We start from the raw sequence: 26,896 nt of genomic DNA on the forward strand, positions 1-26,896 counted from the left end.
CATGGATCTGGGAATCATCACGGCCATAAGACAGCCTCCTCTGAGCAAGATCAGCGGCTTTACCACAACGAAGGCCAACGATTTCACAACCAGTCTCTCTGGAGAGCCTTTGTTAAAGCGGCTGCCCCTGCTCCCATGACTAACACCTTTCTCACACATGTGGTGTCTTTCATTATAGCAGCATGGATAAGACACATTTAATACAACATCTGCTCACTGGGAAAGCGATCGATTATCAAATCAAATGAAATAAAAGCTCCTTTCAACAAATGATCCTTCCTGTCCTTTATTGTTTAGTATAGGGTGATAATGTTTGCCCAAGTTTTATCTTTAAAAAGGTAATATTAACTGTAACTGTATATGATTGCAGGGCCGGAGCTACCATTGAGAACACTGAGGTCATGTTCTTTGTATTTTTTTCTGGGACTTTAGCAACCTTAGGGTATACATTCTACAATAAAAACGTACATGTGAAGGTTATTTTACTGATATCTTACTGACTCGATATACTTAAATAACAAGGAACTTGGGCTGTGTGTCAATATGAGTGACTATATGACACCTTCTTTTGGGGAATATAAACATGTTTTGACTATAGGGCTGCAGCTGACAACTATTTTCATTATCAGTTAATCTGCTGATTATTTTCCTGATTAATCGATCGATCCTATTTGAGATGCGGGAACCATCAAATGGGAGAATTGGTCACTTTTTTGCTCGTTTTTCAAATTTCAAATGAATTAAACCTTTCTGTCGATCGACTAATTGTTGCAGATACCTTTTTTCATTCAACAAAATATATCAAACTGCTCAATGCATCACTGTTAAATAAAAAGATTTGCTTAAAGTATAGTGTAAGGTTGGAAAAGTGCCTAATTCAGAAACTGCACATACAGTGTATCCAATACAAATGGTTCATAACAGCAGAATGACAGAAACTTGCCATCAAATGGTGGCTGAGATCTGCAAGTAACTACTCTGGTTAGGAAACAGAATTAGTTCATCTTTGTTTCACTCTTTGGTGTTCTTATTTGAATATTTAATTAGTTTGAAGTAGATTGTAAACAAGAATTTGAGACAGTGTTTGTGAAATTATATAATTTAGGCAGAACACCCATTATTTTGTTACTTATTTTATTTAACACATAAACATCCATGACAAACCATATTAGTCATATTGTTTGATGAGAAACCCAACGTGTTTACAATTGCAAGTCAAAACCAGAAGATTCACACAGATGTCCGTACTCCCAGTACAAGTTCAATGACATGGTTACAGAATATCTAATCCTAAAGGGACATAAGTGCACTTTAAAGATATTCTACAGCCTAGATGGTATGAAAATGTGAAACTGTTGATCGATAGAAAACATTTTGACAGAATCAAAAATGAACAGTAAAAACCCTGGGAGGAGTATGAAAACGAATTAACTGGGAGATTAAAAGAATAAAAAAGAAATATGAAGTAAGACTGGCTGGAAAGAACAAAGTAAAGGACCACCGCTATAAAATCACTTCCAGATATACTGTACAGTATGCTTTGCAAGTATTTGGACAGAAGCACACTTTACACATAAGTTCTTACACACTAAATAATGTGTGTGAACTTACCAACAACAGACTTTACTGAATGCACCTGTAGTCAGACTCAAAATAGCAGACTGAAATGAGCAGTGACTTTACTTGGGTGAAAATATCTTGAAAATGGCATCATTGAGAGCCTGCAAACTTAATTTATGTAGCATTTTTCAAAACACAGTAACAAAGTGCATTACAAAACCCAGAAAGAAATAATTAAAACAGTCCGATAAAAGAAAACAAGCTAAAATAGTAAAAGAATCACAAACACAAAGAAATAGTGTACTGACAAATGTCACTATACACAACAGCACAAACCCATTGAGAGTTGAAAGTCCATTAAACTGACTTTAAAGGAAAAGGAGAACAAAGTTTTTGCGCGCACCATGACAGCCAGGAGAGGCTTGAGTTCAGGAAAAGCAAGCAGAGGTATTTACAGACCCGCAAACAACTGACCTATGACTATTTCACTGTGCTACAGGAAGATTCAGGTGGTGAGAGGAAGATGCAGAGATGTTCTGATCGGGTCAAGCCTGGGAAGTATGGAAACTTAAGAGCATGCCTGGAAACATGAATCCAAGGTTGGCAAAAGGTATGGGAACAAATCTCCTGGCCGCCACAGTAGTATTCATGTGACAGTGAAGCAAAGCCCTTTGTAACTTCCACTGTTTCCAGGCAATTTTAAGCCAGTGCCAGTGCTTCCAGTTGCAGTGTTAATCTTCTCTGACTGACGACAGATGTGACATAAGGAGACTGTGTGTGATGAGTAAGGTTAAGGTACAGAAATAAAGCAGAGTAAGTGCTGGGATGCGAGAATTTAGGATTAAAGTCTTGAATTGTTCAAATCAAATCCCAGCTTTCACCAAGCTAGCACTGCACAAGTTAAAAGCATCAGGCGCAATCGTCAACAAATGCAATTATTGTCCTCAACAGCTGCAGGCAAGGTAGCAACACCACTACACCACAAATGATGCCATTTGTTCACTGATGCCACCTTACTGTCAAAGCTATTACATGCAATCCAGGATTTTACAGGCAGCTGAACAACAAACAAACAATGTGTGAGTATCATGTACCTGAGAAGGAGTAGGGCTATTCTTTACTTTGAGGACACCTTCAGTCTTATTTTGTCATACAAGTGTTTAACCGTTCATTGTGGGATATTAAACCATCTGTTCACACGGAAATGGCCTCCATCATTTGGTTTGAACTGATTCACCAATTCGCCAATTTTGAGGTCATGAGAGAAGTCTGACTTAATAATAGTTTACAGGAAATACTTCACGGTATTATCATCTTGCAATACGTAAACACCATTAGGGTGTTTGTACCAAAATGCTCGTGCACACTTATCTTGCGACCATTAAATGGCCTCGTCTTGGCCATTACACAACAACGCAGAATCAAACATTAAACCTGATCACGCCCAACGGACGGCTCCTCACATTATCACAGATCCATATATCAAGTTGAGCAAACCGCTGGCAAACCACATTGTGGACTGAAGGCATTTATTTCTCCTTTCTCAGTGATAACTCATCCAAAAATGAAAATATAGTTCCTTTACTGCTTTTTGTTTCCATTGTCAAACTACATTATTTGGAAGTTATCACTAGACCTGCATGTTGCACTGACAATCTGAAAATCTGCTTTGAAAGCCATCTTTTTAAATGGGTCAAAGTTACATTTCTTTAAATGCTGAAACACCTTGATGATTGGTCTCCAACCTAATATGGCTCAACTCTGTATTCTTATGTTTACACGTGTCCAAATTTAATAGTGGAACCCAAGCGTAAACACTTTTCTATATTTGATGAAAATAAAATTTCCTTCTGATTAAGCATATTTCACCAATTGAAAAATCCCTCTGTCCACTCTGAATTGTCCAGTACAGATGAATGGATGAATGCAATGATGTTAATTGGATGTTTTTGTACATATATAAAACTCTTATCGTCACATTCCTATTTTACACAGTAGCAGATCTAATTGTCGTAACACATTGTCGCAAAAACTGAACTAAAGTAACCTGAATCTCTTTTCTATGTATTCAGTTCGGTGGAGTAAAAAAGTGCAAAATAGCAGAGGTGCTAAATAAATTCTTGAAACAATTAACAGAAAAAAAATAGTGCTGCTTGTGCAACACAAAACTGTAAAATCTTAAACTGACTGCACCCTCTTTAAATCTACTCCTTCAGTTACTATACACACATCACCATTTTGTTACCTTTTGCTAGTTTTCTCCTGCAATAATACATGATTGACTAAATATGACCCATTAAGTATACAGCTATGGCTGATGATATGGAGATAATATACATTAGAAGTATGTGGACGTGCAGATATAATGGAAGTAGAAATCCATTTGGGGTATGGTGAAAGGAAGACTAATTGTTCTCACTGGAGAAGGAGCATGCTGGACAGAAGCATGAAGAGGGAGGTGAAAAGCTGAATCACTCCGAAGCTAAGAGGGCTGCTGCGACTAGGCTGGAGTTGTTGCTCGGCTTTTCGTTTCTGCAGGAAGCGCTCAGAGTAGACCATGTACTGCTCAACACAACGCCGGGCCTTCAATTGCACAATTAGGGCTGGGTATCCGATCTCCTCAATGCTGACGGTGTCATCATCCTCCTCATCACCTCCACCCAGACTTTGAGGAGTGGAAGAGCTGCTGCCCTGATCTTTAAGGTCAGTCCTATTCATACAGCGACCCATGAATTTCTCATAAGACTCTGCCCGTGGAGGAAGGTTGTAGACATAATCACGGCCAAAGTCTTTTTCATCTGTGGACTGAGAGCCATAACGACGGTACATGTAGTTGTTGTAGTAGTGCTCTTCTTCAGGGTTGCGGAAATTGAAATGTGGTCGAGGGAAGCGCCCTAGTCCATATCCAACGGCCATTCCAGCCAAAGCACCAACGCCTGCTGCCATCATGGCTTTTTTGGCAAAACCTGTAGACTTGGGCTGGTATCCCATACCCTGCACAGAACGAGAGAAAGGAGAACCTCCCATCCCATGACCACCATATCCATAGCCTCCTCCACCATAGCGGGGACTGAGGATCTTATTATTTGGGTTCCAGTTGGGGTAACCACCCATCCCTCCACCAGGGTAACCCCCTGGATTTGCACCAGGCTGACCCCAACCCTGTCCTGTATTTCCCCCTCTGACTGGGTAGCCACCTGCTGCTGGGTAGCCACCTGCTGCTGGGTACTGGTAAGGGGACCTTTGGTTAGGATAACCTCCTCCAGCTGGGTAGCCACCTGCTGCTGGGTAGCCTCCAGCAGGTGGATATTGATTTGGATAATTCCCTCTCCCTGGGTTTTGGTTAGGATAACCTCCTCCAGCTGGGTAGCCACCTGCTGCTGGGTAGCCTCCAGCAGGTGGATATTGATTTGGATAATTCCCTCTCCCTGGGTTTTGGTTAGGATAACCTCCTCCAGCTGGGTAGCCACCTGCAGGGTTCTGGTTAGGATAACCTCCTCCAGCTGGGTAGCCACCTGCTGCTGGATAGCCACCTGCAGGGTTCTGGTTTGGATTACCTCCAGGATTGACTCTACCAGGATACTGGTTGGGGTTACTACCGGCTCCTGGATAACTTGCTGGGTTTTGTCTTGGATTTCCTCCTGGATTGGTGTTGCCTGTTCCTGGATGAGGGTAACTTCCACCAGAAGGATATGGATTGGTTTTTCGATTGGGACTGGATGGTTTTGATGTCCCACCCTTGTTGCTGGAAGATGAGGTTTTCTTGCTGCTGCTGCTGCTGCTGCTGCTGCTACCTCTTTTAGCCCATGTCAAGTCAGTGTTCAGGAGAAACACAATAAGAAGGGACACAAGAGCCATCTCACACAACCTCCCCATGATGGCCCTAAAGAGAAAAGCGTTTCAAGGCAATGATCACAAAAACAATAAAGCATTATAAAAACAAACATTGCTTTCCCTGTTCTTTTTCCAGCATGTTCTGTTAGGATGACGTGCAACATAGCCTAGTGTTACCTTTCCATTTAATAATGAGCAACATGAGTAAAAATGGATTATAATATAACCATTTATATTCTTCTACAGGCCATATAGTAGCAAATAGTCTTATTCAATCCTTTAAAAAGTATCGTAATTAAGTATTAAGATATCCAAGCAGAGCACTGTCATCATTATTTTCTCATTTGGTTAATCTAAAAATAAATAAATTAATGAAATCAATATACCAGCCATAACAAAGACGAGTAAACGATGAAAGACCTGTTTTTATTTTTTAAAATAGTGAGTACCAATCATTGCATCATTATCATCCTGCCCATTCGCTCAGTTGAACATAGCCACTGCTAAATCATAGTATAATGTGAGGGCTTTGTTCTCTCATCGAGCCTACCCACATAGACGTATTATCATTAAGTATAAGTGAATTATTTCTTACCGTGAATTGATGGTGTATCTGTGTGCTTCGATGGTAATAATGCGTTGTTGTCTCTCTTACCTCTCTCAGCTCCGTTATGGGCTCTGGATCAGGGTGGTTTCGTCTGGTGGGTGGGCGCTCGTTTGGATGCACAGCAAGGACCGATGTCGGGAATAGTGGTAGAAAAACTTCATGAGATGATCATCATGAAGCCAAAAAACCCCAATAAAAACAAAAATGTTATATTTTCAGAAGTGTTTTACATTCATTTCTATACCACTTATGGACACCAACTAGACCTAGCTAACCTAGCTGGAGCTATATTTTACTATACAACAGGTAGCTTTAAAAGACGGATATAACTTTTTCTGTGAGTTTAGTGGGTTTGCGCTTTCTGGAGCCCTTCTTAAATTAGGAAATAACTTTATTATTAACACAAATATACCATATTATAGATAAGTTAAATGGCGTGAAGCCCGTCCGTTACGTCCAGGTACTTAGAGCAAGCGCACATCCGAGTCCTGCGCAGTTCAGTGTATCTGAGCTGTCGGCAGGTCTGGGAACTGCAGGTCTGTCGGGGCTGCATGCGGCTCTGTCATTGGAGGATGAGGTGAGCCGTGACGTCAGGATTGTAAACGGTCAAACACCCGTATGTACTCGCAGATTTCTGTCCTGTACACAGTGGAAACATGTCGGGAAGGAGAGAGCCTAGCGGAGGAACTGTGTTCAAGAAATCCACACCTGAGACATAAACTTCACGTTAACTGGTCAGGGCGGACGGTGGCGTTTTATGCGAATTAGCAACTGTTTGGGCTAACGTTACTATTTCACGGAAGCGGGCCAGTCGGGATCGAATGGACGGATAAAGACAGACAGCCGGGGCTTGATCCGAAGAAGTATCCTAGCAGGCAGGCGGCCGGGCCGGGTAGAGAGAGGAGGGACAGCGTGTGCGTACTCAAAACAAGACGGGGTTGCTCCTTGCTAGGGGATGTTATCCGTACTGTCTTATGGCAGACTGGTAGCCAGGGCTGTCCTGGGCGGACTCTCTCAGACGGACGGTCGGGACTACAGCCTGATCAGCGCCAGTTATGGCTTCGGTAAAGACTTTCGCAAGGGGATCCTGAAGAAAGGGATGTGCTACGGAGATGATGCCTGCTTCATTGCGCGGCACAGGACCGCAGATGTTTTGGGTAAGCTCTCTGGCATTAAAAACACTGTATCAATGCTTGCAAATGCATGTTAGACACCCTCTGTGCTCAGGTGACCTTCAGTTAGCTAGCCTGCACGTGCACCGACCCCTCGGATGAAAACACACCAGCCCCCACCCCCTCCAAAAACAGAGCCATAACTTTTCTCCCCTTGCAACCGTTACGTTAGCAGTGAACTTGAAGCCCGGCAAATGCTCACAGAAGATCAGTGCAGCTGCAATCATGTCACTTTATGCATAAGCTAAATTATGTGCCATTAGAGTGTTTTTGAGGTGACACACCGAATGACCTTTCACCTAGATTAGCGCCAACTGAAGAATGCGCGGCGGTAATGCAAAATATTAAACACATCATATTAGGAGGTATAGATACGCTTCATAAAAAGTGGGCCGGACTGAAAACGACCTTCTTACAACGTCTCAGACTTAACACTACAATGTCTTGCAAAGGTCAGAATGGTTGAGCATGGAGGCGGCCATGTTGCTAATAGCGTCATTAGCATGCTAGCTGAGGTCCAAATGCTTTGTCTTCATTGTCCAGCTAACAGGAGGGTAAACAGAGCGAAATACTTGACGAACCTGTTGAGTTGGATGATACGTACACGGTGTTTTCCATATGTTTCTAGTAATGTGCAGTCCTAATTGATTAGCTTGAAGATATGAAGTAAAAAATAGCCAGCTCTGTGGAACAAAATCCCCTCAGGGCTTCACGTGTTACACATGGCAAGCAGAAATGGCGTGGTAGTGAAGTATGTAGTAAACTCCTCTGAAGTGACTGGGGGTGGTTATCAAGACTGTTGTTGTTTTTAAAATAACGCTGCCTTTTGGCTTGAATTACAGTAATGGATCATGGGCCTTTTCTTTCAACACTGCAGATGAACATTTCAGGGGATTCCTAGGGTGTAATTTTGGTTTCTTATTTGCGGTACAAAGAGAAACTGAAACAATACTTGTTTTCAAATATGATACCATATTGTTCTTTCTGTTTTAAAATGAGCAGCCATTATTTTCTCCGTGGTCTACAGCTCTGACTTAAAAAGTCAACCAAAGCATTTGTTTTTGTTTTGGATGATGCATTTTAATCCGAGGACTGTTTGTTCTTCTTGCCACTTTCTCCTTGGCTCTTGAACTTGATATTATACACTGAGCAGATATCCAGTTAAGTCATCCAATATCATCCTGGTGAATTAGTCCAGGATCAATTAGTTCAATTCATTTCTCTCCAATCCAGTCTATCATTTGATTCATCTAAAAAGCGTTGTGTTATCCACCACTACAGCTGTGGTGTGTAGTTTGGGACCAGCTGGGGTGCTGTAACTGAAAACCAAAGATGAAACAGGTAATTGCAGAGCAAGTATTTCAAGAGATGGCAGAAACAGGGCTGATTAATAATTCAGTCATGCAGGTTGTTTCCTTTCACTTCAGAATAAACTCCATCAGTGGTAAGCATTTATAAGGTATCTGAGGTGAAACCATGCATACCGTATAGCTTGGGTTTATTACTTTACACCCAACTGACTAGCATGGACTACTTAACCAATAAAAATGAAAGTTTATTCTTCACACACAGTTAAGCAGCAGTCCACAGCATATGGCAATATACTTAAATTACACTGATACAGAATTCATACAGAGATTAGAGTCACTGTACTCCCACTAATAATGTTGTATGGAGTATGGAATCCGGTGTTGACAAGTACATACTTGAATGGATTCAGTTAGCAGTGAAATTGCACGGCAAAAGATTATGGTTACATATATTATAAGATAAGTAGACTACATTTGTTGAAGGGTTAGAATTTTTAGCTGGTTCATGACGCGTAACATATCCAGTCAGGTAACATTTTTACGGTAGAGGTAAGTTAGATAATTAGGGCACAGATTTAACAGAATGTGAAGGGATAATGAACGAAATACATTTTTCTTTTTTTTTTCTTTTTCTTTTTTAAAAAAAAAAGAAGAAAAAGAAAAAACTGCAATAATGACAACCTCATCATTTTATTGTGTTTAAATGTAAAGCACCTTGTGGAACTCACTCACACATTCACGTTTAGCGTGGTGACGATTGTCTGCATGGGGGAGCCATTGGGTATTTGTCAAAGCAGTGCCACCTACAGGAAAGGAAAGAAATACCAGTAGCATTATAGACCTGCAGATGTAGACATGTTGATGTCGCCTTCTGTAATTATAATATTTTAATGACATTTGGTGGGGCTGAGGTTTGGTGCATCACATCAGTGTCAGCATGTGTCCATGTACAGTTTACAATTGTTTTTAATTATTGATTAATCTTCCAATTATTTGCTAGATTAACTGGTAAATCATTTGTTCTATAAAATGTAGAATGAAAATTGCTTGTTTTGTCTGAGAAGAATATTCAGTTCACTATCACACAAGACAAATAAAAGCAGCAAGTCCTCACATTTGCAAAGCTGGAACCAGACAATGTTTGGCATTTGTCTTGAAAAATCGACTATTGATTAATCAGCTTATTGTTTCAGCCCTACAATGCCTTGATACTCGTCATCACATAGTATGACAAAAATGTTAGCACTTGTTTGCAGGTGAGTAAGGACCAAAACAACAACTAAAATTTAAATTGTACTCTCCTTTTGTCCATCAGGTGTTGCAGACGGTGTAGGTGGTTGGCGTGACTATGGCGTCGACCCATCTCAGTTCTCCGCCACCTTAATGAGAACCTGTGAGCGACTGGTGAAGGAGGGACGCTTCACTCCAAGTAATCCAGTGGGTATCCTGACCTCTGGCTATTATGAGCTTCTACAGAACAAAGTTCCCCTGCTGGGTGAGTACACACAGACACAAACACACACAGATGATATCTTATGGTACACACTCAGTCAGTGGTGGAGTGATTCATGTTTCCTATGTGAACAGCCATACTCTGAGAAATAAATAAGCTAGCTGCAGGATGAGTCAGACTGTGTAGTGGCATTGCTTGGCGAGATGCATAACATATTTCCATGTCATGACAGAACTTCTCTCCATTTAAATTGCATGTCAAATGTATTTTTCTAACCAGGCAGAAGGGTACACGAAAGGATGAAGGAATATGCAAATGAGACAGATAATGGTAGTACAGTTTTTTTTAAACATACAACTTCAGCTTCACCCAGTGTATTGTTTTGTGTGAGGGCTGTGAGTTATCACAGAGTGATGTAATACCTGTGAGGTAACTAACTAATTTGATCAGGCTGTATTTTCGACACTTGGAAGTTTAGACTCCGTGACCTTCTGGGGCTAGACAATTTTCCTTTTTATGCATGGAGAACATTTGCCTCATACCAGAGCTCCAAAAGGTCAAGAATCCACCTGTAACTGACACTGCAGGAAGGTTGAACAGTTTTTAAAAGCATTCACATGTCGAACATGAGACCAAGGTCACAATTCATCTGAGACTCGATATCCTTGACTCGTAGCCAGCGCGGACACTAAATGTTAACCTCCTCCCCCTTGTCACGATGTTTGTCAAATGGCCTACTTTTATTTGGTAAGCCGTGACGAGGTCTGTGCTTGACCTTCCCTGCTCAAGGTGACTTGTTGGCAATTAAAGTCACTGCGGATGTGGGACAAGCACAGTCCATGACCTTTGTGTGTGTTTTCTCTCTGTTTTTATTTTAGATTTTACTTTTTGGTGCGAGGCCACTTGAGTATTGAATAATAATCTCACCCACCTACTACGGAAGCATGAAATTCATAAGGAAGGTGCACACAAAGGCAGTGATGTTCTGGCAGCATTCTACCTCCTAGAAAGAGAAATGAACCACAAATTCAGCCTGTACTTCTTTTCTGTCCAAACTGGAAAAGCTATGTTTGCATTTTCTAAACTTTATTGTTGCTTTATTCTCCTGTTTGTAGGAAGCAGCACAGCCTGTATCGTGGTTTTGGATCGGCGGAGTCACCAACTACACACGTGTAACCTTGGTGACTCGGGCTTCCTGGTGGTTCGGGGTGGAGAGGTGGTTCATCGCTCAGATGAGCAGCAGCACTATTTTAACACGCCGTTCCAGCTGTCCATCGCTCCTCCAGGAGCTGAAGGGGTGGTGCTCAGTGACAGGTCAGTAGCTCAGTGTTGGATACATCCTTGCGATTCAGAACTTTCAGACAGTGTTTGCAGAATAAACAAGACCTGCTTTGGTGTCACACTCCTGCCCAAACTAGGCTACGCCTCCGCATAGCCGCCTCAACTACTTGATCGTGCTTTATTATATTGCCCGCATGGAAAACCTTCCTATATCATGTTTATAGTTTGTTGTTTTGGTTTACATTTCAGTGATTTTTTTTTTAAAGGTTAACATGCCATCATCTTTACTACCACCACAACCTAATAAAACACTATACTCATCAGCACATGGACATATTTGTGCATTAAAATATCAGAATTTTAAGAGAAGAAGTTGGGAAATTTACAGAGTGTGTATTCCAGGTAAAGAATGGATACAGATGTCTTATTAGCTGGTTTTGGCTAATCTCGGTGGCAACAACACAAATCATTCTTTATGGATGTTACCTTTACAACTGTAGTGTTTTTTTACTGCCTGCAGACAACTGCAGCAACTAAATATGCATTAAGTAGTATTAAGAATGTTGTTCCAAAATGTTCCCCCTTGAAGTTATATTTCAAGCACAAGCATGCATACATACTTGCCAGGCTACCCAGATAGGTGTCACAATTTGATTCTGACAATGGCAGCCTGGTTAATAAGGGATAAACCTTTTTGTAATCCATCTGGAGCAGTCTCAAGTCCTGCTTTTGAATTCTTTTTTCCCCCACTAGTTTAATCTTGTAACTTTAAGACTTAGCTGTTCAACAAGTAAATGTCCCTTTTTATAAGGTACATTTATGGTTTTGTGGTATGTCACCTTAAAATTAATTAAATAAAACCCTCAAGACAAAGCACAAACATAAGGTTAAAGGCTCCCGGGAAATAAACCTGAGTCTTGGGTATGGCGCCAGCAAGCAACAGGACCTCTCTGCGTCTGGTAAGGACACACAGGGCAGGCTGCTTCCGAGTCAGCTGTCAGATTAAATGCCCACACTACGCCCACCCTCACGGTTTGGCAGTGTGACTTCTGACCTCCTTAATTACATGTTGGAAACTTTTGACAGCAGCTCATGCGCTGCATGCTCCTGTTTTATTGTATGACTGATCTTGCCGTGCCCTCGTTTCCTCTAGTCCTGAAGCAGCTGACAGCTCCTCCTTTGACGTACAGCTTGGTGACATCATCTTGACGGCAAGCGATGGCCTCTTTGACAACATGCCAGACTACATGATTCTTCAGGAGCTCAAAAAACTTAAGGTGTTGCATCTGGATGTCAGTTTATTCATGCTTTCACACATACTGTATCTAGTTATAAAGTGAACATACATGCAGAGAAATGTTACGTTTTTCCACATTTAATGCTTTATATCTTTGCTCATTTCAGACTACCAACTATGACAGTGTCCTGCAGACTGCACAGAGTATTGCAAAGCAAGCTCACAACCTTGCCTATGACCCCAACTATATGTCCCCTTTTGCACAGTTTGCCTGTGACAATGGCCTGAATGTAAGAGGTACGTACACTGTGCTTCAGATGCTGTGTTGTCCCTTTTAAACAGTACATGGAATTCAGATGTTATTAAGACATCTTTACACATATTTGAAGTGGATATATTATTCTAAAATGTATTATAGCCTGCATAATTGTTGTATTTGTTTGTAAATTAATTAAAATGTCCTTTTTAAAAATTGTTTGTAAAAAAACACATAATGTTCACAATATTTAGACATAAAAGAAACAAGTTGAGGGCTATCTTTGGCTGCATTCACACCTTTGGCTTGGCTGGGCCAAAGCTAAATAAAAAGGGAAATGTCATTATGCTTCCAGCGTTCAGTGTCAGTCAGTTCCAAATAGCTTTGCACTTGGGGGGGGGCAGATTCCAGGCCTACTTTGCTTGACCTTGTGATAAGTGTTGGCACGGTTCCTCACACTCTTTTGTCTTATTCTACAGGGGGGAAGCCAGATGATATCACGGTGCTGCTCTCCATTGTGGCTGAATATACAGACTAAAAGTGTGTGTGTGTGCTTCTCTGGGGCTGGTCCTTCCTTCCTGTCTGCCTGAGTCTTCCACCCGCAGCCCTCCCAAAATGCACTGCATCCTGTGGGCTGACAGGGGAGGCCCAACAACACAACGCACACTCCTCGCTGCGGGGCTGACGTCCACCCGTGTACATTTTGTTTTCTTCCTGTTTTGTTTTGGTGCTTGAACGGTTGAGGGGAATCAGGCAGCTAGGACATTTTCATGTTGATCATGATGCAGGAGGAGCTGAGTGCGACAGGGCTGAGGGCTGCCTTTCAGTCTCCCATGTCTCAATGCGTGGCATCAACACTTTTTAGGTGATATGACTAAGAGACAGTGCGGGACAGTTTGCTTTGACTGAGGGCTTTAAAACCTGGTGGCCCTCGTGTATTAAAAAAAGTGATATTATAAGAGGAGTAAGCCATGGTTTGGGATTCTTTAGAGAGTAATGATAGAGTTGACTGTTGAACCCAGCTATCTGTCTCTGTTGTCCCGGTTGTTAATCTGTTCCTTGTTGTGTTTGAACAAAGCATATAGATGGACGGAGGAAGCTGATGTTGGGAATGGATGGGTGTTATTAGAGTGAGATTTAAGAGGATTTCAGTGTCTTGGGTTTTGGAAATGTGAACGATGGGAGAGCTAACTAGTAATTGCTCAGATCAAAGAAATCTGTAAAGGGAAACAATAACACTTGTTAGAGATTACATATGAAGGTTGATCAGGTTGTGTCACTTGGCTGGGGGATCTGTCGGTGCGCACATCCTGATACGTTGTAAATATTTGTGTGTTTTTTAGGGCTACATTCTGGCCTTTCTGTTGTCTTTGCTTTGGTTGTTAAAGCAAAGAGCTATTTCGTTATTATTGTGGAAGATGTACACATGCATTCATAAATGTATTTTCTTGTACAGATGTTGATCTTGAAGTGAGCTTTATCAATCCCACACTTCCACTTGCTGAAATGAACAAGAAGATAATTGCTGAGATTGATCGCTGCAGCAGTTGTGTGGAAGTGAGGGATGTTAAGTGTGTGTGTGGGGGGGTTATTGGAATGTGTGTATTTAATGTTCATATTTGTTATCTCACAGAGCTAAAGCTAGCGTCTGGGAATGCTTACAATTGCAATGATAGGTCAGGCGTGAATTTAAAGGAAAAGATGTATTTTTTTTTTAACGTTTAGTTTTGAAAGTAAGAGTTTCAAGTGTTGGCATGTGTTGGAATATGTGTGATGGATGACGACGATCCCGCTATCTTAACAAGAATGAGGTGTGTGTGAGAGATTTGTTTTTATTTCTCAGTTCCTTATTTCCCTTTACATTTGTTTGCTGCTTCTCGTTTTTAATTCAGATGTATGTATATGACTTGACATGATTTTATATGAACATGGTCACCATGATGTAATGAGTGTGTGTAAACGTGTGTGCTGCATCAAATTACATTAATCAAAGACATTGATAATACTGTTCTGCTCATGATAGTCTGTCCCTTTTTGTCTAACAGCTCACCCAGGTGGTTTGGACAATGTCTCTGCAGTTTAAAAGCAGGTGCACCAAAGACACATTTTCTTTGTGTATATCTCTAAGCTTTGTTGTTACAAACGTCATACAGCAATACTGTAAATTCCTTGTGCTCTGAATCGTGTGTGATGGCCAGACGTGTGGGTGGAAATGTTCAGTGGGACATTAAAATGTCTTTTCTATGCCTAAAGTTGTTTTTTCAGAACAAAAGTTGTATCATATTCTTGGTTTAAGTTATATATGACTGGTTGCAACAAAGTATAAGACAGGTTTATGAAGCCAAAGAAGGAAAGCCATATATAAACACATTTGGGCACTGCTCTGTAAGCCCTGCTGTAAAGATAACATGGTGTTTCTTTCTCATAAACACAATGGAGACAATTATTTGAAGACTGTCTGTCCTATTGTCTGTACTGTTCTTTTTGCATGGTTTATGTCTCCGCTATTGGCACCATTTTACAATGTTAATTTCACACAGTTGTTGTCTTGTGTTTAGAATGGTTTATAAATGGTGTATAAAGGTTCTGAACTTGTATTTACTTCAGAGATAGCCCTATATTTGTCAGAGAATGTAACCCACATGCAGAAGGAAGGGTGGTGATGATGCTGTGAACTTACAGCATGAGGGTGAGCACAGTTTCAGCCTTAATAGCTAGACCTGTAATCAAGAGGCCTTTCCTGTCATTGCAAGCTTGTCTCGTCTCAGTCATGTTGCCCAGTGTTTGACGTAAATGAAGTCCGCCCCTGTCTTTCTCTCCTGTAAAGCCGTTCTCAAAGGTGCTTCTGCAGTCTGTATGATATGATTGTCCTCTTTTCAGCAAGCGATGTTTGTGCGAATGAAAGATACATCTATGTCTACAGTGTAACAATGCAGGTCTAATGTATGTAAATATGTTTTAAAATATGTACAATATTTAAATAAAGAATCTAGTATTTATACTAAATTCGTTTGAGTATTTTCATGACGCCATTCCATGTTTTGAAGAGTTTCATCTTCTGAATCAGATGTACTGTTCACAAAGGACACATCCAATCTTGCAAAAAGATTGACAGCTTCAGTGAAGCAGATTGTGTTACAGTATACTCCAGTGTGGTTGAGAAAATGTTGACTTTTTTATCTATCGAATGATGACATTTCTGTACTGACAGTACACATTTACCATGTTTTATATGACTACTTTCTTTGCTACGACCCTCTACTGTTGGTGCAAGTATTGAAGCAGGTTAAAGAAATTAAGTTAATAGAGCAGGTACTTATTTTTTTCTAACTTTTATTGATAAATGATTGAGCTCTTCATGTTTAAAAATCTACATTTCAATAATAATGACACACTGTATATATGCATACAAACGTGTATGCCAGGTAGTTGCATATATGCCTACCTGAGAAAATCCATAAAAATGAATTTGCAGCGAAACCACCAGTGATGTAAAGAAGCAAAGTACATTTACAATTTTGAAGTACTTTACTTGAGTATTTCCATTTTCTGCTATTTCATATTTTAACTCCACTGTGTTTCAGAGGGAAATATTGTACTTTTTACTCTATTATATTTGACATTTATATTGACTAGTTACTGCTGAAGTAAAAGTATGTGGAAGTATATATGTAAGGTAATTTAACCTTTCCTGTTCTTCCCATCTTCTCACTTATACTAGTTCACTGGTGAAGTAAGCTCTACGTGAGTGAAGGTAGCCTGAACATAGCTACTTTTAAATGCACCTAATTACACATTGTTACTTTCTAGAGAGTGACTACTGCTGTTTGTGATCAAATAAAGTGAAGTAAAGTCAAGCCAAAATTACTCTGACATCCACCGCCGTCCAGTTTCTCGTGGTTACAGAGAAATGACATTTTATGCTCTGGGAATGATGTCAGCTGTATATGAGCACACAGCCCTATCGGTCCACACAAAAGCTATTTAATAACAGGGGCACATACTGTACCTGAATATGGTATTTTCAGCAGTAGATGGCAGTGGAGAGTCATAGGATGCCATGGATGTTTTGTTTACTAATCTGCTCCATACTCTCTTCCTTGTAACCACCAGCTAACCTGTATTCTTGCTGACAGCATAGATTTAGGCAAAGATAGGTGTGTCAGCTGACAGTTGTGTGATGCTAGCATGTTAGCTTCGGAGTTAGCAAGCAAACACTGTGCTAATTTAGCGTGTGTCGTTTATATAGTAAGCTGCGTTTGCTCTTTAATTGTATGAGCAATTGGTGTAAATCTTTTTGCGTGACCCGAACACTGATTATGTGGCGAGAGTGGGCAGGTTTATCCTGACACAAACTCTCTAACGTTAAGTGTGGCTATTTATAGCACTAGCGAGCTAGCAGCTAGGAAGCAAATCCTCATAGCAACCGTAGCTAGCTCTGACAGGAGGTTAGCTAACCAGCGGGCGTCTTCATGGAGAACTTTAAAGTGTTAGCTAAGCTTTCAAGATTGGTCGTAAGGGTAAGTTATGTGAACAGACTCTAAACCGGCGGCTTCTGCTAAGGTAAATGTTGATTAAATGGCAAAAACTGGACAGGGCAATGGACTTGATATGCGGGGCAGCACAGATAAGCTGACAGATAATGGGAAAGGCAGCTCGTATGGATCCGACCCAGAGGTAAACGGCAGTGCGGTCCCCGGGGAGACACAGGTGGACAAGTACGGATTCATAGGAGGAGCACAGCAGTACTCCGGGTACTCGTAAGTGGAGTTTCATGATGCTCAGTTTCTTTAAAATACAGTTAGTACTAACATTGACTAAATATAGTAGTGTTTCCCCATACTGTCTCCGAGTTGTAGTCTCCTTCTTGCACTTAGTTAGTTGAAGACAGGTAAAGGTGAACAAAAAAGAAGTTCTCTCTCTTTCTCTCTCTCTCTCTCTCTCTCCTGTGATTGCTTGAGTCATCAGATACTGTAATTGTAGGGAGAAACTGTCATTTCACCCATGAGGAAAGACAGTGATACCTGCGGTCATTTTAATGGATTTTGAATGTGGAAGAGGGAAAACAAAGGATATATCCTTCAACACCTTAGGGCAAAGTTATATGCGGTTCAAGAGTGATTGTTTCATTTGATTCGTTTTTAGAGGCATGAAGATGGAAAATGTCTATTATTCAATAGTTGTTGGGGTTTTTTAAATCAAAGATTAGAGAAAAGTACAAAAAATATGGGTGGATATGAGAGTCAGTGTCAGTGGGGGTCCCGGGCCTCGTTGATGCTGTGTCGTGAGGTTTCAGTCCTGATGGACTGGGTTCTTCCTGTAATCCACAACCATCTCCACTGTCTTAAGCGTCTTGAGCGTTGAGGTCCAGGTTATCCTGACTGCTTACTGACTGTTGAATCTGTAGGTGAATTGCAGGGAGGCCAGGAGTGGGTCTGTGATGGCTTTGAGGTGGGAAAACACAAGGCGCTCAAAAGACTTCAGTACCACCGAGGTCAGGGCGACGGGTCTGTAGTCGTTAAGTCCTGTCGTGAACCTGTCCCTGTCTCCACTCCTTCCTGAACGCTTTTTCCTTTTCCAACCTTAGGTGTCTGAGTTTAGCTGTGAACCAGGGTTTATCGTTGTTGTAACTCACCCTGGTGCGTGATGGAATACAGCAGTCCTCACAGAAGCTGATGTATATACATCACAGCACGCCCAAAGGTCCTCCATAGCTTCACTTTTAAAATCTTAATGTTTGTTTTTATGGTACTCATTTGGCTTGCCCATTTTCCATCTCTGCCAGCTGTCTGCGTCTCTGAGGACTTCAGACCAAAGCTGCTGGCTGGTTTCTGGGTCTAGGCTTAAGTGCAAGGGGAAATGAGCCTTTACTGTTGTGGCCACTAGATGTTATTCTTTGTCATTTGGATCTGCATCTGGGTTTGTGTTCTATATCTGTGTTGCTTGTACACAGCTGATTTTTAACCTTGACTTCCTCCAGCACTTTGGACATGACTTGAAAAAGTAACTCTCTTTTTGGTTTGTTTACCAAATGGTGTAACTAGAAAGAACTAAGCAAACCAGGCAGCTCTGGCACGTCATCTGCCATAAGATATTTAGTGATTGTGATCTATTTTGAAAACAAAGGAAACTGTCCTAATCCTTGGTCTGTAGACATATTAGTTCAGCCAAGTCACTGTAATATCTTTATAGAGATCAGTGATTGGCAACTTATGAACATTCTTTAGCTATTGTTTCTAAAGCATGTCCGTCAGTTCGTTAAATTTGTTTAAATTAGTTTGCCAAGAAGACCAGACGTGTGTTTGGGATGGGAAAGTGAGTGTATGACAGTGTAAGACTGTAATGAAGTGAGATATTGGTGTACGTTTTGTGTAGGAGGTTGTAGGGAAATGAACAACGGGAAAGTTCTCCCACAGCTTCCTGTTTTCCTTGTACTTCGCTGCCGTTGGCAAGTGTCCCACTGTTTTAGTTAGGTTGCCTGTGTGGACAAGGAAGAGATGAGCCACTGTCCCGCCCCCTCTGATGACAGGATTCCCCTGTCATAAGTACAAGGAAGTGACACAATACAGTATAGCCATTGTCAATTTGTATGATAATATTTGTTTTTGCTTTTAGCAATAACATTGTCTCCTATCTCCACAGTGCTGAAGAAATCCCCATTGAGGTGTTAAGGCAGCGGGAGGCAAAATGGCTGGAGATGCTCAACAGCTGGGACAAGTGGATGGCCAAAAAACACAAGAAGGTCTGCTTTATAAACTGTAAATTCGATCTGACTTCACTTCTTTCTTTCTTATGTGCTGTTTTGGAGCATGAACATGGTTGTTGTGGCAGCAGTTTTAAAATAGACTGAACAATATAAATTAATTTCAGAAACTGAGCTAACAAACCTGTAATCATTCCATCATCATGCCAGGCTTTTTAAATTTTATCTTTGATGATCAATTGCACAACAGTGGCTTGTTGTATGCTGCAGGATTTGCAGTACTGTCCTCCAATGTCTATGTTCCTTTCTCCTGTTCTTCATTTCTCTTGGTTTCTGCAGGCTCCTGAGTAACTATGCATGTGTTGAATTAACAGGTGAAAGAGCGCTGTGGGAAGGGGATTCCTCCATCCCTGCGTGGCCGGGCGTGGCTCTACCTCACTGGGGGCAAAGTGAGAAGGGAGCAAAACCAGAACAAATTCCACGTCAGTCGTATATTTGTGATCCCTGCTATCATCAAGTTATTTGAATTAAAACATGTGCCTTTTTCATGCCTGGGACAAATCAGTCTTTCAAAGTACTGAGGAGTGCTTTACAAAAAAAATGGATGCAAAATGAAGAATGTGTATTCATGATACATCTCATGGCTTGTAACTTCACTGAGGCTTTAAGTTCCAGAATTGCCTGCATTATAAAATTGCTTGTAAAAAAAGAAAGTGGCTTGTGGGAAATGACTCTCAAATAATGTAAGGTATAATGTTTTTTAGGAACTGGACAATCAGCCAGGAGATCCTAAATGGGTAGATATTATTGAGAGGGACCTCCATCGACAGTTCCCATTCCATGAAATGTTTGCTGCGAGAGGAGGTCATGGGTAAGTACTGCCTTCTAAAGGTCTGTCATGATGCCCATTGTTGTGTTAATGTGGCTGAATATAATTTATATATGTTCATGCATTCAGGCAGCAGGACCTGTTCCGCGTGTTGAAGGCTTATACTCTGCATCGTCCTGAAGAGGGTTATTGTCAGGCTCAGGCTCCAATTGCTGCTGTACTCCTGATGCATATGCCAGCAGAGGTGAACACACACTAGCGATACAACCTTTCCAATTTCTTTCCCCCTCCAGTATGCAATAATATATAGTTGATACTGGATACTCACCGCTCTAAGGATAGGGTTAAGAGGAATAACAGGGCAAAGAGCGTGAAAGAAGTATATCTTAAACAAGAATTCACTGTATAATTGTTACATGTTATTCACCAAAGTACCATTTCTCTGTCAAAGTGGTTCACTTGAATATTAATAGTCATATTTTTTTTATTTAAATACCACGTTTTACTATAATAAATGCCTACTCTCATTTCCTTTCTTTGTCCTAGGATGCATTCTGGGTTCTTGTCCAGATTTGTGAGAAATACCTTCCTGGATACTACAGTACAGGGCTGGTAAGGGTCCAGACAGACACACCAAGGGGACTTTGATATCATAAGAAGAGCTTGAGAACATCTGAGTACAACCTGTGACAGGATTAAATATTCACAGTATTCAGCATGTCAATTATTACCTATCCAAACCCCCATTTTGCTGAAATGAATCTGTTGTCCATAGTAAATCAAAATAAACCCGATATATTGTAGGAATGTCCAAGAGCACTGTTTCTGTGACATTATAGGACTGATTCTGCCTCAGTATTTAAGCTCATTGAAAGCATCAACTGATTTACCCAGCCAAAAGGAAGTCTCAAAAATAAAATTGTCAGTTAACTTCAGTTTATAGTCAGTACTCGTAATATGTGGCTGGTGGTGGTGTTAGATTTCTCAGGCCAGTGTGTCTCTAGCTTGACATTTATATGCTAACGACCTAATAACATCAGGGTGGTGACCATGCTACAAGGACGAGATAATCAGACAATCAGATTAAGCAAAGAGAAGGATGTCTGTTCTCTCTCTCTCTCTCTCTCTCTCCCGACTGCTGTTCCTTGTTGTCTCCACAGGAAGCAATCCAGCTGGACGGGGAGATCCTGTACGCTCTGCTGCGGCGGGTGTCTCCCGTGGCCCACCGTCACCTGAAGAAGCACAAGCTGGAGCCCATCTTGTACATGACCGAGTGGTTCATGTGTGCCTTCTCTCGGACTCTGCCGTGGGCGTCAGTGCTGCGTGTCTGGGACATGTTCCTTTGTGAGGGTGAGACACTACACTGAAATATTATTATATGGCGAATGAAAAAACACATTAAAAGTGATTTCCCATGACCTGACAAGTTACTCTTAGAGAGATTATGTCTTTAATGAATTATAATGTGTTTCAATGACAAGAAATAAAAGTGAAAATATTACTTTGCGCACATAGCTTTGTTTGATGTGGGAGAATCGAGGATTGGAGAGTTGAATTTGGGTGCACACCAAGCAAACACATCCTGTGTTTACATCCTTACATCACTAAAGTGAATCCTTTAGCGGAGAGAATAATGTGAGAAGTGATCATTTATTGAAGTGATGTTTTAACACGATGAACTTGGATAGTTATTTTTTTTATTTCAGTAGATGTCTATACACCAGAGATAAATACACAATAGCAGTATTTAATTTTCCTCCAGGCCCTGTGATGTGCTTATTGTCCTCCTGTTTAATTTTACCTGTAAAACACCAGAGCATGATCACCTTTAAAGTAACAAGACAAATATTGAATACATGAAGCCTAGACAAGGAATATGAGAATATATATGAAATAGTTCGTATATTGTTGTGCAAGATCGTTGCACCCAATCCATGTGGCAACACCATAGTTATCCATCCAAATATCTACTTTTCACTGTCGTGATTCAGAAATTAATGGTGATGGTGCCTCTGTTAAAATGTAAGTGAAGTCTGCTGCTCTAGAGGCATGTTGTCTGATGTGATGCTGTTCTCAGGAGTAAAGATCCTCTTCCGAGTGGGCCTGGTTCTCTTGAAATGCATGTTGGGATCCCAAGAGAAACTGAAGGCCTGTCAAGGTCTCTATGAAACAATGGAACTGCTCCGAGCCATACAGCCACAGTACACGCAAGAAGGCTTCCTGGTGCATGAGGTACAGTTATACTCTGTCATGGTTGTAGTCTGTTATCCATTTTATTGTTTTGACCCTGCACCTACTGCACGCTCAGCTGTCCTCCTCTTTGACTTTGCCCTCCTGTGGTTGTGGTAACAGCAATATAAAAAGACTTGACCTGTAATGTGCTGGAATACTTCAACCAAAAAAAGTCCCAGGCGTTACTCAGTCACACTCATTCTCCCCTTGTGTTTCAGGTTATTGAGCTACTGGTGTCTGAGAAAGACATTGAGAAGGAACACCATGCTCAACTGCGGCGCTGGAAGGAGACTCATGGAGATCTACACTGCAAGTCCCCTCCCAGGATGCACGGCGCCAAGGCCATCATGGCTGCCGAGCCGCCCAGCCGACAGGACCTGAGACAGATGCCCACCATCATCGTGCACTCTCCCCTGGCACCCAAGACAGATGAGGAGAGAGCAGAGGACGCCAAGGATAGTAGAAAGACTAAAGAGGAAAAAGAGAAGACAACAATCCTACCGCTGCAGGAGACCATTAATCCTTACCTTCCTCCCACTGACCCCTCACCCCTCCTCAAACACACGACTGTACAAGGGTCCAAAGAGAGTCTGAGCAGTGCAGAGCATGACACTTACCTGTAGCGGGGTAAGTGTCACCAGTTTACAAACAGAAATCATTCCGAACAACCTTTACTAACTTAGCAGTTACACTCATCACAGTAGACATGACAAACCCCTCCATGACGTAGTGTATCTGTAGTAGTCGTGACTGTGACGGGTTTTAGTAAAAAGGCTATTTTTACAAACACAACACTCCTGGAAAAGTTATGGAATTTAAAAATAATTTGAAACATTTGTAAAAAATAATCACATTTTCAAAGCTGGCAACAATGCCATTTCTCAGACTACTAAGCAGTCGCTGTAATACTCAGCACATTTAATTCATACAGGTTGTTGTTGTTTACTGCACTTGTAACTAAGTAGTACAGCCATGGAACTTTAGCATTAAAGTATAGTACATTTTTAAAATGTAATGAAACTCAGAAATGTGTAATTGCCAGGCAGCAACAACAGATGGCGACTATGTGGCCTTTGCACACATGTCTATAGGTTGTAGCCTGTGGGAGTGTGGAGCTATTAGCTTCATGACTGAACATACAATCGCTAATTCACTGCTAATTAACAGCTACTGCTGCTATTTACCTCTTAAAAGCAGTGCTCAGTTGTTTTAAATGAAGTCTGATTTTGTCTTAATTGATGAGGTCTTTCTAGAGCACTTTGCCTTTATAGTCTTCCTCTTTGCATACATTACTCACTACGTTGCCAATGCAGAGATTCATATTTCCCTGCTTTGCTAGACTCAGTCATTCGCATTCATCTGTTTAGCACAGTCTTGTGACTGTTATGCTGCATCCACGAGTTTGTCTTTGCTGTTGTTGAACACTTGAGGGCGCCCTAAGATTATCTCTCAGCCTCAGCGGTGACCAGCTGCAAAAACTGACACAAGCTGTGTGACTCTCAAATGAAGGAAGAAGTGTGCAGGGAAATGTTAATGTACTAATGTCAGCCAAAGCTTTTTAATCAATATTTTAAGATATATGTTGTCCAAGCAGTTTACTCAATCATATTGTGATACAGTATTTGTTTGGGAGAGCATCAGGTTTATATTTATGTGAATGAGATATGGTAAGATGCCATTGTGAAGAACGCTAACACAAAACTGTTGCTTTTTTCTTTTTCTTTTTTTTTTTGTTTTTTTACAATCATGCTTAAAGGTTTGTGGGTCCTTTATACTTAAATATATCTAATTTTATTATAAAAGAAAAAGACAGCATTGGGAGATAGCTCAGAATCTGAACTCCAGTCCAAACACTCAACAAGTTACTTTATTTCCCCATTTTAAATGATTTCTTTTTTACATCCTAAACCAAGAAATCCCACTGAAATGTGCTGAAGTACCTGGTGTTATCTTTGTTGACAAAACTGCTTTGAATAAGCTTTAATAAGCTTCAAAAACAAACTAATCATGAAGTCCAAGTAGTGTACAAATATAATCTTCAGCGGTTCTTTTCTAATGGCATTATTTAGCTAAAAATTAATTGAAACACTAGTTCTCTTTGTTATTTGAAGGCGTTTGTGTAGATGTCAGACTAAACTATAAAAAACATTTGAGCAACAAAAGATATTAAAAGTCAAGGGAACCATAATAATGGCTTTGATAATGGCCAAACTCTGTGTTGATTTTATCTGAGATGTTTCAATGAAGAAATTGTTTGAAAAACTCTTAATGAAGTCCTAAGCAATCAACATTTAACACTCCTAGTCCAAGAAATTTTATCAGCAGTTACATGTGTAACTCAACATCAGAATATTTGCTGTCAAGGTTTTTATAATGGAAAATGCTTGTGGGTATGTGTTGATTTTAAACACTGTGGAGATTGTTTTTAACGTATATGCTACGGGTTTATTTTCTTTTTATTAGGAAGCACCGTTTACCTGCCGTGTCCTCTGAAGCTTTTAATATTTAGATTTTAAAAATGTTGTTCTAATCTGTAGCAAGAACACATATCACATTTAACCAACATGCAGTTCATCAGTTGAGTTTCTATACTGTCATGTAGATGGTGCCACTGAGCCAGGGATTCAAATGACTAGTTGCTCAGTCATTCTCAAGGATACAGGATATACAGGATGGTTTGGCATCTAAAACCTTCATGTTGATTTAGAAAAATAAAGTACAGTCCATTGGGAGCCTGGGGCTTGTAAATCTGCAACCTGCTGTTTTCATCAGTATAAAGGACTTTATTTCTGATCTGTTTGCTCATTTGATTAGAAATCAACTTCTCATGTCTACAAGCTGTTTTATACCAAATTACATTTAAATCAATAAAATTTGAAATCTGTCATATTTTCTCAGTCTATACTGACAACAAATTCCCGTTCTTTTGCCTACATTTAATATTAAACAAAGAAAATGAGACAAGAGAAGAAGTGCCACACAGATTGGACTGGATTTCAATACACCCTGTGTTATCATTGAGCGCCCTGACACCCGCCCTCACTCACCCACGCAGCAGCACACTTCCTTGGACACCTGTTTCTCCGGCTCTTTCAGCTCTTGGAGGAATTTGCATCTCAAATAGGGCGAATTCCCACAGCACCGTCCAAAGCGCCTCACCCAGCCTCATTTGCCTTTAGTCTCTGAATGGAGTCTTCTGCATGTATACAGGCCTTCTTCTTCCTCTTCTTCTTCTTCCTCGACATGGTTCAGCTGCAGTCCAAGAACATGACAGCCGAGACTGCTCTTCTCTACATTTTAATTTAGCCAACCAGTGAAACCCCAACACTGTTTCAATTTATTTAAGTATGAGATGGGTCCCTTTGCATCTAATTGCATTACTATTTTCAGTTAAATTTTTATGTCTCCATACTTCCGCTCATTTGAGAATACACTTGGTGGCAGAGATGAAATACACGATTTTAATGTATCACACCCAACAAATAAGATGATTGAGATTTTTCGTCTTCCTCATGTCACATTCCCCTCGTAGCCTTCACAGTGGCTTTTTCTATTTCTGTGAAGGATTTCGTGTCATTTGTGTGAGGATGCCTGTCATTAGAACATTTTTGTATTTCTGGCTCCTCTCATCATCTCTCTGTGCCTTTTCACTATCTGTAAACAATGCTAGCTTGTCCGCCCTTTCTAAACCCAACTCCACCCTTCACCTCAATCCAGCCCCCCCACCTGTCTGTCTCTCCCTGTGCTGGTGTTCACTGACATTCACTAGACCCAAGCTTAAACTAGGGAGGGTGTAATGGGAGACTGACTTTATGGCTAATCTGCAGAGGAGGAGGAGACGTGATCCAGACGTGCCTCCATAACTGCACTCTCAGAAAAGAGCAAAGTTTGTAGTTTATAGCTTGTTGCTGGGGCAATGTGTTGTATACAAGAACGTCACGGTACTCTGTCACAAGTCAGTTTTTGTGCTCCTACCATTTGTACCTTCAAAAGTACTATCGTGATACACCAAGTGACCACAACAAATCTATAAACAATGGTAAATCATATTGATGATATCAGTGTACTGTTTTGGTGCATTTTCCCTTTCTCTCCCATTTTGGAGAGGTAATTTCTTCCAGTCCATGTTGCTGCTGAAGCCATATTCAGACTGAAAATAGGTCTGTGTTTAAAAAAAACCACACAAGGGGCTATATTGGTGTGGACGTGTTGCTACAAGTGCTGGTGAGAAGATGAAATATGATCCAGGAAGTCCAGTTTGAGTAGTACACTACATCCATGAGCTTTAAGACTCATCAGACACCGAAACACTACACAGCAGTTTATTATACTATGAGACAGGATTTTACAACTCTGGAAAGTCATTGGGGCAGCAATCATATTAGCCTTCATCTCGACAATTTCAAGGTTCACATTACAAAG

The 26,896-nt window shown here is 40.8% G+C and overlaps 3 protein-coding genes across 7 annotated transcripts; 2 read left to right on the forward strand and 1 right to left on the reverse strand.

The window, feature by feature from the left end:
- Window positions 1-1,117: 1,117 nt before the first annotated feature.
- On the reverse strand, window positions 1,118-8,042 carry prnpb (prion protein b). Of its 3 annotated transcripts, none has more exons than XM_044175136.1 (4): window positions 7,755-8,042; window positions 5,990-6,156; window positions 5,031-5,443; window positions 1,118-4,934 (listed from the first exon to the last, which is right to left on the reverse strand). In XM_044175136.1, the coding sequence occupies exons 3-4, from the start codon at window positions 5,434-5,436 to the stop codon at window positions 3,976-3,978; spliced, it is 1,365 nt and encodes a 454-aa protein (XP_044031071.1). In that variant the 5' UTR covers window positions 5,437-5,443; window positions 5,990-6,156; window positions 7,755-8,042; the 3' UTR covers window positions 1,118-3,975. The 3 variants fall into 3 exon arrangements, with proteins under 3 accessions (XP_044031071.1, XP_044031070.1, XP_044031069.1); XM_044175135.1 differs by having other exon boundaries at window positions 1,118-4,817; window positions 4,914-5,443; window positions 7,755-8,019; XM_044175134.1 differs by having other exon boundaries at window positions 1,118-5,443; window positions 7,755-8,019.
- LOC122866029 (protein phosphatase PTC7 homolog) lies at window positions 6,481-15,711 on the forward strand. 2 transcript variants are annotated; one of them, XM_044175139.1, is made up of 6 exons: window positions 6,481-7,158; window positions 9,799-9,978; window positions 11,052-11,250; window positions 12,371-12,509; window positions 12,622-12,751; window positions 13,190-15,711. In XM_044175139.1, exons 1-6 carry the CDS (start codon window positions 6,957-6,959, stop codon window positions 13,246-13,248), a joined length of 909 nt encoding a protein of 302 aa, XP_044031074.1. In that variant the 5' UTR covers window positions 6,481-6,956; the 3' UTR covers window positions 13,249-15,711. The 2 variants fall into 2 exon arrangements, with proteins under 2 accessions (XP_044031074.1, XP_044031075.1); XM_044175140.1 differs by having other exon boundaries at window positions 6,499-7,158; window positions 12,371-12,494.
- Window positions 15,712-16,731: 1,020 nt separating this feature from the next.
- LOC122866028 (TBC1 domain family member 10A-like) lies at window positions 16,732-25,361 on the forward strand. Of its 2 annotated transcripts, XM_044175137.1 has the most exons (10): window positions 16,732-17,230; window positions 17,307-17,470; window positions 19,353-19,452; window positions 19,788-19,895; window positions 20,178-20,284; window positions 20,372-20,486; window positions 20,789-20,854; window positions 21,403-21,592; window positions 22,320-22,474; window positions 22,693-25,361. In XM_044175137.1, exons 1-10 carry the CDS (start codon window positions 17,183-17,185, stop codon window positions 23,095-23,097), a joined length of 1,458 nt encoding a protein of 485 aa, XP_044031072.1. In that variant the 5' UTR covers window positions 16,732-17,182; the 3' UTR covers window positions 23,098-25,361. The 2 variants fall into 2 exon arrangements, with proteins under 2 accessions (XP_044031072.1, XP_044031073.1); XM_044175138.1 differs by lacking the exon at window positions 17,307-17,470 and having other exon boundaries at window positions 17,096-17,230.
- The last annotated feature ends 1,535 nt before the right edge of the window (window positions 25,362-26,896 follow it).

The sequence above is a fragment of the Siniperca chuatsi genome, linkage group LG18 (assembly GCF_020085105.1).
Source record: "Siniperca chuatsi isolate FFG_IHB_CAS linkage group LG18, ASM2008510v1, whole genome shotgun sequence".
Taxonomy (NCBI): domain Eukaryota; kingdom Metazoa; phylum Chordata; class Actinopteri; order Centrarchiformes; family Sinipercidae; genus Siniperca; species Siniperca chuatsi.

Excerpts from the sequence above, each read along its gene's own strand:
- prnpb (XM_044175134.1), bottom strand. The coding sequence starts at position 5,436 with ATGGGGAGGTTGTGTGAGATGGCTCTTGTGTCCCTTCTTATTGTGTTT.
- LOC122866029 (XM_044175139.1), top strand. The coding sequence starts at position 6,957 with ATGTTATCCGTACTGTCTTATGGCAGACTGGTAGCCAGGGCTGTCCTG. Across the intron at positions 7,159-9,798 it reads CAGGACCGCAGATGTTTTGG|GTGTTGCAGACGGTGTAGGT; the intron begins GTAAGCTCTCTG and ends TTTGTCCATCAG. Across the intron at positions 11,251-12,370 it reads GGGGTGGTGCTCAGTGACAG|TCCTGAAGCAGCTGACAGCT; the intron begins GTCAGTAGCTCA and ends CGTTTCCTCTAG.
- LOC122866028 (XM_044175137.1), top strand. The coding sequence starts at position 17,183 with ATGGAGAACTTTAAAGTGTTAGCTAAGCTTTCAAGATTGGTCGTAAGG. Across the intron at positions 17,231-17,306 it reads TTTCAAGATTGGTCGTAAGG|GGCAATGGACTTGATATGCG; the intron begins GTAAGTTATGTG and ends AAAACTGGACAG. Across the intron at positions 20,487-20,788 it reads TGATGCATATGCCAGCAGAG|GATGCATTCTGGGTTCTTGT; the intron begins GTGAACACACAC and ends TCTTTGTCCTAG.